Source organism: Chaetura pelagica, unplaced genomic scaffold (assembly GCF_000747805.2).
Source record: "Chaetura pelagica isolate M959 unplaced genomic scaffold, ChaPel_1.0 scaffold247, whole genome shotgun sequence".
Classification (NCBI taxonomy): domain Eukaryota; kingdom Metazoa; phylum Chordata; class Aves; order Apodiformes; family Apodidae; genus Chaetura; species Chaetura pelagica.
Genome location: NW_009953958.1, coordinates 365,684 through 382,779, shown reverse-complemented (window position 1 = coordinate 382,779; position 17,096 = coordinate 365,684). Strand labels below are relative to the sequence as shown.

The 17,096-nt window shown below is 37.2% G+C and overlaps 1 protein-coding gene across 1 annotated transcript in view; it reads right to left on the bottom strand.

Annotated features, from left to right (window-relative positions):
* Window positions 1–17,096, bottom strand: part of MIPEP (mitochondrial intermediate peptidase) — a 75,160-nt gene that overhangs the window by 35,724 nt on the left and 22,340 nt on the right. Inside the window, exons 8-14 of the mRNA XM_010001904.1 lie at window positions 16,140–16,296; window positions 15,657–15,705; window positions 14,967–15,027; window positions 14,233–14,285; window positions 2,742–2,895; window positions 1,709–1,786; window positions 433–637 (exon numbers count right to left, since the gene is read on the bottom strand). Of these exons, the coding sequence (XP_010000206.1) occupies window positions 433–637; window positions 1,709–1,786; window positions 2,742–2,895; window positions 14,233–14,285; window positions 14,967–15,027; window positions 15,657–15,705; window positions 16,140–16,296 (757 nt within the window). The remainder of the gene's footprint in view (window positions 1–432; window positions 638–1,708; window positions 1,787–2,741; window positions 2,896–14,232; window positions 14,286–14,966; window positions 15,028–15,656; window positions 15,706–16,139; window positions 16,297–17,096) is intronic.

Below are 17,096 nucleotides of genomic sequence, written 5' to 3'. Positions count from 1 at the left end.
TTGAAAGAACTAATTTACTAATTTTCCCTAATTCAATTTTCCAAACAATTTCCAACTCAGAATTCATCATGCTCTTACACTAGCTACAATTTCTTTTCAGTCCTCCAACTATTCCAGTATTACAAACTCCACACAAGACAAATTTGCAAGAGTGCATACCACCACTAGAAGAAAGATCACTAGTACAGAAAGAAGAGATACAAATGCCTAATTCTTAATAGGAGAAGAATAATATTCAAGTGTTGTTTGCTTGGGTTTTGGATAATATCTAGAGACCTGATATTGTATCTTCAGGTCATCAAAAATGCAGAAATATCAACATGACTCAAGCACTTCTGGTTCACATTCTTTTTTTCTTTTAAACTTACTCCCCTCTTCCAGAAATTAAACACTTAACTAAAACAAAATAAACCACTATTCTGAGTTTCTTACCAGTGACATGTTGGTACCGAGTTCTTCCCAGCATAGAATGCATAGCATGTCCCATTTCATGGAAGAGATTCTCCATCATGCCAGGACTCAGTAGTGTTGGTGCACCTCTTGTTGAATGGGGCAGGCTAAGCATAAGGACAACTACAGGCAACTGGTACTCTCCATTTTCCCTCAGCCGGCCTCCACGAACCGTAAAGTGACAGTCCTTTTCAAGACAAAAGCAAACATGTGGACAGTCAATGTCATTATATCAACGATATTAAAACAATGATGAAGTGTGGGAAACTGTTCTTTTCTTCCCCACTTAAGTCCAAACTGGGGTAGCCCCCCAGTACCGGCTTGCGACATCAACTTATTAAACTATTAAATCAAACCTAAACATATACTCAGTTACACCAGTTGAACTGAAGAATCATTAAAGAGTGCTGTTCAACAGCAGCAAGCTCTCTTTGTTATTTCTTCATATCCATAAGGAAATTAACTTATTCCATAAAGAAAAGACTGTGTTGCTTTTAGAAAATAATTTAGATTTAAAAAACCTTTCATTTTTTCTAAAAAAATATCACTAGCTCAAAGAAATTTACTGATGTGTCATATCCATAATTTAAAGATTAAGTTCTCTGCTCATTCTTCAGCAGAACTTCTTTATAAAACATACTGCACAACACTCCTAGTATATTGTAAAATATTAGCAAAACAGAGTAATATATAAAACTAACGTAGATTCAAGGTTTGTCCATTTACCACCTCACTAAAATTGGTAACTTGCAGATGGTTCTACAGAGTGAAGTGTCTATTGTATTGCACTGTATAGTTAATATACTGGCACCAGGACACCATGAGTGAGTGAGCCACAACAGTTGGAACCATCAACAATTTTAAGTAGAATTTTGACTAAAATTAGTTGTCATTATGAGATTTCACCTTTAGAGAGTATCAAAATATCAGATTGTTTATACTTTTAAATAGTAGGCCAGAAAACAGGAGTTTTAAAAAATCTCAATTTCTCTAAACATAGAGTTCTTATGGCATTTCATAGTGCCTGTCATTCTATAGAACCAAGAGTCTTAGTTCAGCGTATCAGGTGCTGGTTTTTAAATGAAAGGTTACAAATATATTTTACCTAAAACTACATTTAAAGTTACAGACTTTCCCTGTTTAAATATAACCTATTTTAAATCAAGATAACTTTCACTTACACTGAATGCAAATGGCCGTAAGCCCTACAGTCATTACTCAACTAAAACTCACACTGGAATCAGATCATAAATGTTACCTGATGTGGTTTATCAGGTCGCTGAAAGAAGTCACAATAGATGTATCCTAGCAAACCTTCAGTTTCATGAACAACAGCCTGAAGGAAAAAAAAGTATCACTTCCACGGTGAAAACACTGATAAAATATAGGTATATTCTTCTAATCCAAATATTTATAATGAACAATTGACAAATAAATTAGGAATAATTAATATAAAATCTGTTGGTAATTTCAGTTGGGAAAAATATATATACAAGATCCACAACCTGTCCCTCAAACTACAGCCATTTCTTCATTTCTCTCAAAACTAATGAGTAAAAGATTCCTATTAAAAGTAATGCTGTCTGTAGCCCCTAAATTGCTTCAGAAAAGCCAAGAGTAACACAAGCTGATTTACCATGGAAATATAAAGAGAAATCATAAGGAGTAATTATAAAAGGACCCAGAGGATTTAAAGAATAGCAGCTCTTGTTGGAGGCGGAAGAGTACGAAGATCTGGCAGTGAGTACATGGAGGGAAGACAACACTGTAACCTGGGAACCTGCTGACTAAATTATTGCCCAAATTTTCAATCCTACTCTCCTCTAAAAAGAGGGCAGAAAAACAAAGATGCAAAAACCAATCTCAAAGTAAAGATTACATACAGAATACCAAAAAATGAGACAAAGGCAAGCGACTGCTAGAATTCTGAAACATCTACACCATTCTGTTAATCTATAAATTCAAACTAAATAAACTAGCAGGGCTTATTCAGAAGGATGGCTTGAGCGGTACAATAATAATCTCCAACCACAGAAACTACTTCTGACTCAGGCATCCTTCACACGGAGACATATTATTATAAAGGCCATAAAATACGAAGCATACAAAAGGCACTTAGAGAGAGTATAAAGCTCTTGAGGTTTAACTCCAACTAAAATTAGACAACTAGTGTGTCCTTTTGGTAAGTACTCAAGTAATTTAAAACCAAATCTGATTAATGGCTCAGAGGAACACACCATCTTGTTTGACATCCCTTTGTCATTTCAGATGCTGGGAACAAGAACACTTACCAACTTTCGAACATCTTCAGACCAAACCTCTCCTCTCTGTGTCTGTTCAGCATAAAGGGAGACTCCCAGGAGCCGACTGAACAAAGAGTTCAATCCTTCCATGCAAGCCCCCAGAGAGAAAAATGGACAGTACAAGCCAGGATCAATGTTGTACCTAAGGAAATACAAGAATCACAAATCAGTCACTTAGTTGAGCTACACAAATTACAGTCTTCACCTCCAAGTCACAGGATGTGACAAAATGCACCAGATAAGCCTCAATCCTCTGGTTGAGCATGTTTGGCTTTATTTTTCAAACAGTGAAACCAAGTCACAAACTAGTTATGGCACAGTGCTTCAAAGTAACTCAGTTTTTCTTAGAGGATCATAGAATGGTTTAAGTGGGACCTTAAAGATCATCTAGTTCCAACCCCCATGTCATGGCCAGGGACAACTCCCACCAAACCAGGCTGCTCAAAGTTCTGTCCAATCTGTCCTTTAACACTTCCAGAGATGGGGCATCCACTTATATTCAGACTTTTATACCAAATTTAGCAGATGTTGACTGTGATTTTCAGATATGTGGTGAAGATGCAGCTTAAACAGAGCACGGCAACACCATGGTTGGCGAGGCTGCAGCTTTTGACCCACAAGAGGCCACCAGCACTCAGGTGCCATTCCCAGGCAAAGGCTGTGCTGTGTGACTGATCCGAAAATTGAGCTGGCTTTGGCTGTGGTATAAGCCAAATCTTCAGCTAGGGCAGGAGACCAACCAGTAATCACTGCTTGAGTTTTGCTGGAGCAACAGAAACACGAAAGACACAATCATGACCCACACATGAATTACACCTCAAGCTCTGGGACTCTGAACCATGAAGAAAGTATCATAAGGCTTTGAGACACATTAAGATTTGTATGTGATGTGGAGCTCAAACATGTCCAAGCTTCCTAAGCCTAACACCAAACAGCATTTTCAAGACATTGTAGCCCAGAAAACACACATGGGGAGGGAAAACACTATGCATCTGCACAAACACACATAAACTGAGGATGAACAATTTAAAAAACATTTCAGAGATGTATGCAGCCTATACTTGAGCTCAAACTTCCTGAGACTCTGACCCTAAAAAGTAAACAAACTACAAGTGTAAACAAATGCTTTGCAAACTTACACCTTCCATCAGCTGTTCAGGGCCATACAACTCTTTGGAGATGACTGCAAAACCAGAACTGGAATCTGCTCGTAGTAGCATGCACCCCAAATACCAAAAATATTCTTGCTACCTCATGTCCAAGTATTATTTATACCATATTCCAGGGTCTCCACATAAAAAACTGTTTAGAGAATCACAGTATCACAGAATGTTTGGGGTTGAAAGGGACCTCTGGAGATCGAGTCTAACCCCCCTGTCAGAGCAGGACCACCACAGAATCTAGGGCAGTTCGCTCAGAAACGCATCCAGATGTGTCTTGAAAGTGTCCAGAGAAGAAGACACCACAACCTCTCTAGGCAGCCTGTCCCAGTGCTCTGTCACCCTTACAGTAAAGAAGTTGAAGTGGAACTTCCTGTGTCCTAGTTTACATCCATTGCCCCTCATCCTATCACAGGGCACCACTGAAAAGAGACTGGCCCCTCCTTCTTGACACTCACCCTTCAGATATTTATATACATTAATAAGTAGAGAGTGGTGATTATTATACCTTGAACTACCTGGAATCCCTAGTTTGTCTGTTTGTTTGCTACTCAGTGCAATGTTATAGGAGTTACAAAGAAAGTGGTGAAAATATTATAATATAAAGCAAATTTCATAATCAGATTCTAATAATCAATAACACACTTTGAAATTAGTATTGGGCACTGAAAAAAAGCTACTGCTCCAGGAAGTGGATAGTAAGTACATCTTCAAAAAAATCTAATCTCTAATCCTAGCCTATACGCACTATGCAGTAACATTCCAGACACCAAAACATGGATTTCATTCATAAGTTTTGAATTTGGTTCTACCTCCTACATAAACTTGCTTTTCACAAATCAAGACCAACTATCATTGAAGAAAGCCTAACTCCGAACTTGCACTGATTCCAGGAAAACTTTCTCTTTGGGCTTATTTGGGAATAGAAATTAGCCAAAGCCTCAGCTATCTGAAGCTGTTCTATAAGTAAAAATTCAGTTCCTGGAATTATTATAATAGATGATCTTTCCTTTCAGTGGCAAGAGCAAGCATATGACTGACTCTTTTTTGAGCTCCCACCTTCAAGTTTCAGTGTTACTCACTGCAGAAAAAACGGCGTAACACAAGATAAGATTAGAGGACAATGGGGGAAAAGGAAGAAATTAATTTAAAAGACATTAATCTTTCACAAAAAAGAATACTCAATCAGCAGAACAGGAAATCCTACAATCTCTACTAGATCTATAAAACTGAAGTCTGGCAGGAGGGTGTGGGTGGAAGTATCTGGAAGAGTTTACAGACAAACTACATGTTCCCTTACTGAAGGTTCTTGCTTGATTCCAGGCACTTAAACGGTAGCAGCCATTAGCAACTTCATAGTTTCCAAATGACAGGATAAAAGCATCTGTTTGCTAGCAAATTATTACCTAACCTCAGTTATTCACAGCTTCATCACCTTAGTGAAACTGCAAGAAGACATCTCCCAGGAACAGTATTTCAATGTTCAAACTCATGCTAATCTAAAACACCGTACCACAATTTCTTGGCAGCAATAGGGACTGTGATTATGACAGCAAGCCAAACTTCTCTTCCCTCAGCCCTTTGAATGAAACTTCTAATGCTGTTCAGGGGTCTCAGTTTCTATCATCAAAACACTCTCCGACCCGGGCCAGATTATCTAAAAGACCACAAAAAACTCCAAGATTAAGACTTCTATCAATACACTCCTTTAGCACTTTAAACTGCCCTGTAACAAAGACAGAACTTGTCTGTGTAGGATGCAGAACCTTTTTGACGGCTGATCCAAGACTGCAAAATTAATTTCTCCTGAAGCTAAAGAGGAAACTCAAAATTCACCATCTTCTGTCCCAGGTGTATGCTGTTTCTTTGATCATTGTTTTTCAAACCTGAAACCAAGTGTAATTGAAAATGCACACAAAAGCCTGCCAACAAAACCCTACCAAAACAAGGCATTCCACTGCACATTACTTCTTTATTGATAGAATAAAAGGACAAAAACTTTAGTTAATGAATTAGCTGATAGTGACTGACTCTATACAAAAAGGAGTCGAGTACCTGCAGTACTAGAGCTTAGCCTACCCTGAACTGCTTACTGGTCAGAGCAAAGCAATCTTCATAATCTACATGTTAATACCTGTTAATGACCCTACTGTGCATATAATTATTTTTATTATACCACATGTTAAAGTATCAGCCATTCTAAGAAACACTTTATGCACAATTTTCAAGCTGTTATAAACTGTGGACCTGGATAGTTGTTTAGCTTTGTTCCTTCTATTTAATAAAAATATTAAAACATTAAAATAAAACTGCAAGAAGCAGTTGCTTTAATACAAGCACACTTTTTCTGGTCACTCTTTGGCAAGTTGCCTTTACATTTATTCAGCCCAGTTACAATTTTTATCTCCAACAGGAAATGCATTCAAGCATTTTTGGGAAAAGGAATCAGAAAATAAGTTACTACAACCCATACTGAACTACACTAACAGGCATTCTGCTACCAGTAAATGGGATTACTGCTAAGGGTTACTGCTACAAGCAAGAAAGGTTAATGTTCTGGAAATTGACAGCTAAAATTGCTGGAGTGCAATTGGGTGACAAAAACTGCAGAGAAGTGCCTGAAGACAGGTTTTCCTGTATGCTGTTATCTGCAGCTTGCTTGCTGCACCAGCTGAACAGACAGGCAGAATTCAACTGGGAGGATGAGCCACATGGCATACAACGCAGGAGACTGCATGGAAACATGGTTTACAGCACTTCCTAAGGAAAAAAAAGCATTCATGTCAGCTAATCAAGTAATCAAGCCAGGGCAAGAATGAAACATCCTGTATGGATACCCTTTCACTTAAAATGTGAGTTCTGGGCCCCACTGAAGTGATTCAGAGTGCTTCAAACAGGCACTTAGGATGCATATGTCACCAAATGCAGGCAGAAATATAATGCCACTCTCAGGCTTAGCAAGGTACCAACTAGAGCTAACTAGCAGAAGCTCTGAGCTCAGCTACAAGCTTTTGCTCCTCTCTGGAATTTAGGCTTCCTTGACTGGACTGCATGTTGTATGCTTGAATCCCAAAAGGATGAACAGCACAGCCTTTTCTATGGGATGATGCCTTTGAAAATGCAGGCAGAGGAGATGAAAAACGGTGGTCTGATGAATCACAACAGAACTTTGCAGACAAATATGCACTCCAGTCAAAAAATATTTCTTACCATAGAACCTTTCTTCTAGGGTATCTGAAGTAAAAAAATAGGTATGGATTGCTTTTTGTTACAGTGCTACAAAAAGTTTTCCCAACTACTCTTGAACTTGAGCATGGAAGTCTTCTTAAGCCCTTCCGTGAAACTTAGAGGATCTGAATGCACTTCTGGAAGCACAGGAAAAGGAAATACCAAAATTTCTGTATGTTACAGACACATACACCAGTAAACACAATTATTAATCTAAAATATGACTTCCTGAAATCCATAAGGCATTTTTACATGACTAGATATTAAACAATAAGAAAAATTTTAAAATATTGCTTTTGGTTTAGATGTAAAAAATAAAGGGACACCAATATATAAATCTCACTCTGAACAAAACAGGAACAGAACAAAGAAATATATACATAAACTCCCAATGGAAAATAATATTTTGCTCTGTGCCAAATTCCCAGTTAGCTACTTTGACTCAAAGGCAAAAAAAAAAATTTAAAAAAATCAAGAATTGAAAGTAACCCTTTTATTATAATAATGCACTTTAAATTATTTTGTTATTCTTGTAGAATTGCACAATTCATATGCTTAAATGTCCAAAACACTAAAAGACTGAGAAGCACAAAAATGAACAAAAGAAGTTTGTTCTGCTTTCATTTTATCTTAAAATGTATTCCTGTGACTTAATTCACTCTCAACATCTGATCTCAAATGCAAAAAGCATTTGTATTTATAACAAAGCCCAGGAAAGAATGAACGTTTTCTTATGTACTTTATGTTAGAACATGAGCTTAGAAACTTTACACAGAGCAATCTCAGTACCACCATAAAGAAAGCAGAAATATCAAGTAAAGTAGATTCTTTGATATAAATTCCTGCTTTATATTAAAGGATAAACCATGTTTAAAAATCCCGACACCTTACTTTTACAGTATGCAGCCCAGTATTATTTTTAAAAGAAGTAATGTAGCCAAAGCAATTTTATAAAGAACTTAACCAACACTATGAGGTTTGCTTATTCTACAAGAATAGCAGGCTTCAAACAAAAAGGCTGTGTCCCTGTGAAGAACAAAGATGTAGTTTGTGATAATAAATAATTCTTTCTAAGCTTGCATGACTTCACTGAGTCTAAATAAAATGCAGACTTCTAAAATCACTTTCATTTAAGCTGTATATTTGGAAGGAAACTAAGACTGTTTTGTGTAGCATAACTTTCATCTATTCTATTAAGAATGCTTTTTATGAACTTGGGCATTGGAGATATTTGAGTAAGGATCATTGCTCTTCAGAACATGAGCATTCAGACTCTTAACTGCAAATTAGCTGCTTGGCAAGAATTCTTATCAGTGGCTATTAAATGCAGTGCCTGATATATCCTGACTTCTTTTTTTTTTAACGATTATTACCCTGTTATGTCCACGAAAATATAGAACAGTAGTCTAACTGTCTCTAATAAAACAGATTCTGTCAAAACTTTCAAAGAAACTTGAAAAAAACTTGTTAGTGGAAGATGAAAGTGAGATGAACCCCTCAGGTTAACTTAAAGAGATGAAGACAAGGAAAACCCCTTCCAATTTTAGTTACATGCCAGACTAGGAAATTTAATTCTTTACCTGAAAGGAGACTCTAAGCCATGATTTATAGAAGACTTAAAAATCATAATGATACAGAAAACTTTTGTACTCTCATCAACTATAAACTAGCACCTGTATATCATGTTCCTTTTTTTTTTTTTTTTTTTTCTGTTACTTGTACTTCATAGAATATTTTGGAGTAGGTCAGGGAGTAATTCAGAATATTGGTTTGGTATTGACAATACATACTGACAGTACATAATTTTTAGATTTGACTTGGTTTTCAAATCAAACCCAACTTCCTTGTCCTTCCACAATGTATTCAAAAAAGGAATAATTCTTGAAACTTGAATTCTGCTTCACAGCAAGCCTTTTCAATCACTTCCAGGTTTTCCTCCAGAAAGCTTAGTCACTAAGTTAAGTGGACTTTTTGCACTTACATCAGTTGTTTTAATAGAAGGCATGCCTTCCCCTGCTTATAAACAGATAGTTATGGAAAGTTTTTCTTCTATATAAGCACTTTGGTTGAAAGATTTTCTGGTTCTTTTAAATTTTGCTTTGTTTATCCATTTCAGCTTTCAGTTTGAACACAGTGACAGCTTTCTCACATACTCCACAAAGGATCTGGGCTGTTTTTCCATGTAGTGTTCCCAACAAAGAACATGCTTTCGTAAAACTAAAAATTATTTAACAAAAAGCAGCTATAAACAATTTTGTTTACAAGTAACTTGCAAACCTCAACATTAGTTGCAGCTTTAGCAACTTGAGAAACATCCAGTCATTCAATGCCTTGGGTATTGAACCTACCCTCTGAAAACACAGACTGCCCACTCTCACAGAATAAGAGAATGCTAGGGGTTGGAATGGACCACTGGAGTCCATCGATCATCGAGTCCAACCCCCCTGCTGGAGCAGGACCACCAAGGGCAGGTCACACAGAAATGACCAGATGGGTCTTGAAAATCTCCAGAGAAAGGGACTGCACAATCTCTCTGGGCAGCCTGTTCCAGTGCTCCTTACAGTAAAGAAGTTTTTCCCCATGTTCAGGAGGAACTTCCTGTGTTCTAGTTTGCGTCCATTGCCCCTTGCCCTATCACAGGGCACAGCTGAAAGCAGCCTATGTAGAGTACCAACAAGAATGAAGATGCTCAGCTGGTCACCCCAAGATCCAAATGCCTGCAATTGCTGTGATGGCTTCTCTTTCCCACAGAGCAGGAAACTGACTTATTTTGGCACTGATTTGTTCATCCCCAAGGCCAGTCTTAATTACTTCTGCAGTACCACAAAGACCAGCACAGAGCGCATTACCCTGCAAGCACATCCCAGGTAAAAGTTGAATAAAATCTGTGACATTTTGGCAAAAATCCCAAAAGTGAATTATAGCCAGTGAAGTCAGCCCAGCCTGGTAAGCACCGAAGGTTAGGGAAACAGGAGTCAACACCAGATACACTAAGTTCACCACTGACGATTCTCAAGAACAGCTCTTTGCCTCTGTCAGAACTGGCTTGAGCACAGTCAATCCCATCTTTAAGGCAAATAGCTGACCTCAAAAGGTCTCTTCCAGTATTCTGGGCTTTTGTATGATCCAGGAGAAGTCAGCAAGGCTATAACATCCTTGCAAGATCAGGACTTTGCAAATGATTTATAACTGCAGCTGCACTAACTGAAAAATAATGGGATATAATTAATACTATGGTGCTTGCCTGCACTAAAACTCAACAGCATTATTTTTATAATAAACATATCAGACATCTTCTTACTTGTTAGAGGCTAAAGCATGTTCTAGCATTCACTGTTTTATTACCTTTAGCCTGCCAAAATTCTTGAGGTTCTCCTAATTACTCTATCTTCTTTTAAGATACTACTACAATGAATTTCAGACTTTTGTCTCTAGTTTCTCTTAAATTTACATTTGTACTGACAGCTATTTTGTCTGCCACTGAAACTATAGCTACAAAAATATTATACTGTTGGAAGTGTGGGTTTAAAGCCAGAGATACCACTTAATTTAAAAAATAAAAAAAAAAAATTAGAAAAAATTTAAAAACCCACAAAACTATCCTGTTACCATCAATGATAGACTTAGGCTTTTGAAGTAGGATTAAGTTTCCAGAGAAAAGACCTGGTGAAAGCCGACAGAAACAGAATTATTGTGGGTAAGCTTACAGAAAGGAAAAAGGAAAAATGTACTCTGTGAATTAAGTCTGGAGCTCCTCCTGCTGTTTTGGCTTCCAAACAGCAGAAATGGTCAGTAACAACTGTGTCAGCAAAGAGTGAAAATCAAGACAGCCTGATATGACAGGAAATGTTATTAGAATTCTGTAGCCCAAACACTTGTGAATATCTCACATTCTTCGGAAGTAAATATCCAGCTCTTAAAACTAATTATGAGGAATTTAATGAAGGATTTTTTTCCTTAATCCTCTCCTAAAGCATAATTGACAAATATTTAGAATATAAAATATAAAAATACATTTTGTAATATACAACATAGATATATAAAACGGACACATTCAAAATATGTCATGAGTTTCAGTGTCATTTGAGACAAATTGATGTAGCTGGTCAAAATCTGGAGAACTGAGGAGGAAGTAAATGATCACATCAGGATCACACAGCCTAATGTCAGCTCACAATATTTCTGTTAGCAAGTATGGTAATTTAGACCAAAATGGGAAAGCTTTTTCAATACACACAGACACTGCCCCATCTAATATTCCTTGCACCTGTTACTGGTGCATGTGTGACATACTAGATTCCTAAATTACTTAATCAAGAACCAAAACCCCTGTAGTCTCCTCCTTTTTACCTTGACTTGTAAAGATAATCTGCATTATTATGTATCTGATGATATCTACAAAAATTTGGTTGTGTACATCAGCTGGAGCCACAGTGACAAAAGCTGCTCAAAAGAAATACCCAAAAGCATACACTTGCTTCCGTTTCAAGAAAAAAAACCAGCATACTACTAGGCAGAAGGAAAAAAAAATCCTACAGAAATCCAGCACTCAGATGAATACTGAGTCCCAAAATAAGACAGACAAAGGTGTAAGCCATGCTCTATGCACAGCACTATCACAAATAGTGATAGTGATTCTGCAGAAATGCCAGAAGATAAAAAGTTTGAAGTAAATTTCTTCCAAAAAAGGGAAACCTTGAAGAATAATTCATCTAGAAACAAAGAATACTAAGAATAATAGAAATTCATGACAGGTAAATGTATCTAGTTTGAAAACATTTTTTGTCATTCCATGATGCAAAACCACAAAATAAAATAGGCTCCAATAAGAAAGAATAATTTATTGAATAATTTATCTTAAAAATAAATTAAATTAAACCTGATACAATTTTTTAAAAGAAATCAGAAATTATAAATTATTTTCTCAGGAAACTAAACTAACAAAAACAACATAACTTTTCCTTAGAGACATAATAATTGGCTCAGTTAGACAGGGAGTAACAACAAACAGCCAACAGTCAAACCCCTGCCAGCATGAAGCATGGTGACAATGTTCTCATCCTCCAGTTACAAGTGTTGAGCTGAACAAGCCATGGCTTCCCAGGCACATTCAAGAATGGACGTGGTCAAACAGTGTTACGTAGAAATACAAGAAAAATTATAGTGAATTCACATTTACATAGATAGTAAGTGGCAAATGGAACATGTTTAGGGCCCAGATGTGAGAAGGTATATTCCTGTCTGGTTGTTGTATGAATACTCTCTGACTCCTGCCTAGTTTCAGTCATAAATAAAGCCACTGATACTACACAATGGAGAAGTTTTAGCTTCCAGGGCAGATTACCCAGTATCTGGTACCCTATTAAGTACCTACAATAGCAGCAGACTAAATGTAAACATTGTTAAGTCACTAACAAATCAAAAACTTTTCCCAAAAACAGACAACTATACAGAAAACAGGATAGTGAAAGACCTAAACCCTTGGGATTTAGCAAAACCTTTACTCGGCAATGGTGAGGCCGTACCTCAAACCCTGTGTTCAGTTTTGGGCCCTCACTACAAGAAGGACATTTTGCTACTGGAGCATGTGAAAAGTAGGGCAACAAAGCTGGTGAAGGGTCTAGAGCACAACCCTGAGGAGGAGCAGCTGAGGGAACAGGGCTTGATTAGCCTGGAGAAAAGGAGGCTGAAGAGAGATCTCATCGCTCTACAGCTATCTGAAAGGAGGTTGTAGCAAGGTGGGGGTTTGTCTCTTCTCCCAAGTTACAAGCGATGAAACAAGAGGAAGTGGCCTCAAGTTGTGCTAAGGGAGGTTTAGATTGGATATTAAGAGAAAATTTCTTCACTGGTTGTCAGGCATTGAAAAGGGCTGCCCAGTGAGGTGGGTTGAGTCACCATCCCTGGAGGGATTTAGAAGACATATAGATGCAGTGCTTAGGGACATAGTTTGGTGGTGCAGTTGGCAGTGCTAGGCTAACAGTTGGACTTGATGATCTTAAAGGTCTTTTCCAACCAAAACGATTCTATGAAGCAGTGCTGCCCACAAAGAAAGCTGCTTTTCCTTCCCTGTTGTGCAGATGCTTGTATACTTGCCACAAACAAGAAATCCACACATACATTGTGTTTTCCAGCATTGGCTACCAGGAGCAGACCCAGCAGCTGGCCATCCCTCTCCCTCCTCTGCACAGAAAGTTCTGTGCACCCAGGACACAAACTCTGCTCCACATGCGTAACTCAGTTCCCATCTGAGCAAGTACAAGAAAGCAGCAGAACAGCCAGGCCAACTGCTGGCAATCCTTCCATTCCATGACTATACTACCATAGCTTTCTGATCCAGAGTAAACTACTAATCAGATACAGCCACTCTACGTTTAAAAACCAAAAATCTCTACATCTGCAGTGAGGGAAGATTTTTGCTTCCTCCTCTTGTGAAAGAAGCACAATTTTAAATTACCTTTCCCAACACAAACCTAAAAGGTCACTGCTGCTGATCAAATAAAGGCAACACGCAGGGCTCACATCTTTCAGAGCTGGCATCTCATTATATGGAAAGGTTTTTGCCTTATTTAAGTCTGTGCAGAGGATTTATTTCCCAGTCTTTGCAGGAGAGATGAGAAGGAATTCTACTCACGAACAGTGAAAATCTACTAAAGAAGTTGGTATTTCAAGTCTATAGAAGCAGACAGTAAGTGCACTTTCATAGTTTAACTGTATTTTAATCCTTACTGAAGAGGAGTTGGATTCTATTCCATTATCAAAATTTATTTTTAAGTTTCCTGCAGCTCAGCTAAGAGCTTAAAAGCAAAACAAAACCAAGGATTTTCCAGATGTTCTGAAACTGTTTCTTCCTCTCATATCTTCAAAAAAGGGCCAATACTTCCCCATGAAACAACAGAGGAGCAGAAAACTTCTGCAGGCATTCCAGCAGTAACTAAGAAATGTACAAACAACAGATACTCTTTATTTCTCATAGTGAAGTACATCTTCAAAGAAGGAAATCCTATTTACATTGAGGAGTTGCTTTATCCTTATTGCAATGAATGAAATAAAGACACTCATTTACATTACAATCATGAACATAAGAAGCTTACCTCTCAGCACGAAGGGCACCACTGTAGTAAGGGTGATCCCACGGCATCAGCTTCTGAAAAGGAATTCCAGCTTATAATTACAATAATGGAAAATAAGTGAACCAAAAGTAAAAGGTTTTTTTTCCTTTGAATATTTTTGCAGTTTCAACAAGTCATAGAAATTTAAAACATAATGGGAAATATTCAGTACTAAAAACATAATCAGAAATAGCAACATGTATTGTAACTTTAATCCTGCTTTTTCAACATATGCTTGAGGATGGTACTTTTTATTCCAATATATAATAGGCCTTTATACCAGATTCCACGAAATACACTCAATTCAAACAAAATGGTCAATCTAGTTATGTACAGAATTAGAATACATACAACACAGTATGCACACCGAACATGCACCTAACCTAAAGTACAGCCTTTATTTTTCAAATTAGTCAATTCATTCAAAACAAAGTAATAATAACTTCCACGACTTTCTGTATTGACTGTCTCAGCATCACTATGTATAAACTAACAGCTATCTTCCACTCAGTGCTTGGCTTTAATACAAATAGCAGCTAAGCAGTTCAAAAGCATCAGAAGTCGGAAGACAGTTTCTCCTCCTAATTATTCCATGTGTTGTACACTAAAATACAGTTATTTTTTCTTGTAGAACTAAATTAACTTATGCTATATTTTAAAAATAAACAAACAAACAAAACACAAAACAGAAAACTACACATGAATATTTAACTTACTGAATTCTGGGGGTTGAGCTTCATTTTCATCTTTGTCATCATTTCAAAATCTTTTTGAGTTCTGAAAAATATTTTTACAATGAAAGTGCTGATGAAAGATTTTTCAGGAACAGAATACAGCACACAATACTACTCCATCCTAAGAAAATACCCATCATCAGAGATTTCTAATACTGTATAAAATGGCAGGCCCATATATACTTCAGCAAATGAACTTTTTCATTCTGTCATTTGGGTATCTTCAAATCAAGTCCCTCTTACTCTGATTGTATGCCTCCAAAGCATTTTCTTTCTTATAACATATCCCATTTATACAGAGTGACAAAACTGTTTTGTGCTGTGTGGAATTAGGGGAGGCAAGAAGGACAAACAGGTCAATTTGCTTATAAATGCAAAAGATACAGAATTGTGCATACAGAGAGAAGACCAAAAGAGGTGTTCTTCAACACTTAAATTTGGTCTTCTTGTTTGCTGTTGTCTGCATTTCTTGGCACATCATGTGCTGCATTCAGTCCTAGGCATTCTCTGATCACAGACAGAATTTATTCTAAGCTGAAAGCTCCCCTCAAAACTCTTGAGATCTTAAATCTGAACGCATAATAAGCAGCATCGACTAACTTAGTGCACAAGTCCCTCTGTTCTTGAAATGAAGAGTATGGTTAGAAAAATAAGTTAGTGAAAAAGACATACCTTTTAGACAACTGGTCAGAAAGCTTCTCTAGAAACTGTCTTACTGTCTCTAGAAGTAAAATGGGAGGGGAAATAGAAGTAATTTCTTCCCTCAAAAGATGTTAAGTTTACATCAAAACTTTCCAAACAAAACAAGGTCCCTTAGAACAACAAAGTTCCTTTCAGAACAACAAACTACTCTCTTGACCACTGTGTCCTCATTTCAAGAGAATTTAGTACCACATTTACTTAGTTACATGCTGGGATAATGGCAGCTTCATAATCTAAGGAGTATTATTCTGAACAAAAACACTGGTTCCTACTTAGTGAGTATTGCCACTTATAGAAAGCACTAGTATTGCATACAGCAAAATGTAACTGCATTAAAATACTTCACTGGAAGAAGTACATCTAAACTTAGCAAAGGAAGCTAACAACTTTTGACCTCTTATCTAATACACGGCATCTGATTTCTCACCATGTTCTTCCACACATGCCTTATACCTGGATCTTTGGCCATTGTTCCCTGAAGAGCCCTGTGGGCAAAGGTGTCATACCCAACCAACTGTGCCAGACTGTGTCGGCTAGCAAGCAATTCTTCTAAACGACTCAACTGCTCGGCATTTGGGTACAGAAAAATCTTGTAAGCAGCTTCTCGCACCTAATAGGACAAAAATTCAAAAGATCATATTACTACAGTTTAATTTTTAAGGGAAACATGATGCAACCAACAGGTATTGCTGGAAAAAGGCCTAAATCCTTTTAATAACAGTAATTACAACTGCCTGAAAATGGTGGATCTTTTATGCATTAAAGATAAAAAGAGGAAATGCAATGAGAAAACAGATCAGACTACCAAAAATGGTCCTGCTCTCTGCTCCTGTCAACAGGCCCTTCTCTGCTTATTGCCTCCTTCCTTCTGCCAACATCTGTTGCTTCTGAGACCACTGTGGGCTGCCTTTATGCACTAAAACTTCCGAAAATAAACCCAAATGAAAGCCAAATTGTTCTCTGCACATCAGCTAAGCTGGATTATGGAAGGATCTGATAAGAACCAGAGGCAGGGTCAAGAAAGAGAGAAAAGAGGAAGAGAAAAGCCTTATTTCTTTTGAAGTAACAAGCTATTAGTCTGGCCATCTGCACACGGACAATCAGTCTTTCTCCTACTTCTGGTTTGAGTTTTTTAATAACCCTTAAAAAAATTCTTCAAGCCTCGGGAAATTTGGTAAAATGCTTTCTATGTTTCACAAACCAATTGAAGGTAATTTTTATTTTGTACCTACGGAACAGGCTAAAGAAATTCAGCAACTGCTTATGTTTGCCTTCACTTTAAATAAGCTTGTCTCTTAAAAATACAACTATAATGATTCACAAGTCATTTTGTACCTGTTGTGTTCCACCAAGCTTTCATTTTTTTTAAAAAAAGCAAATAGATTATTCCTCTTCCTTGAACATGGTTCA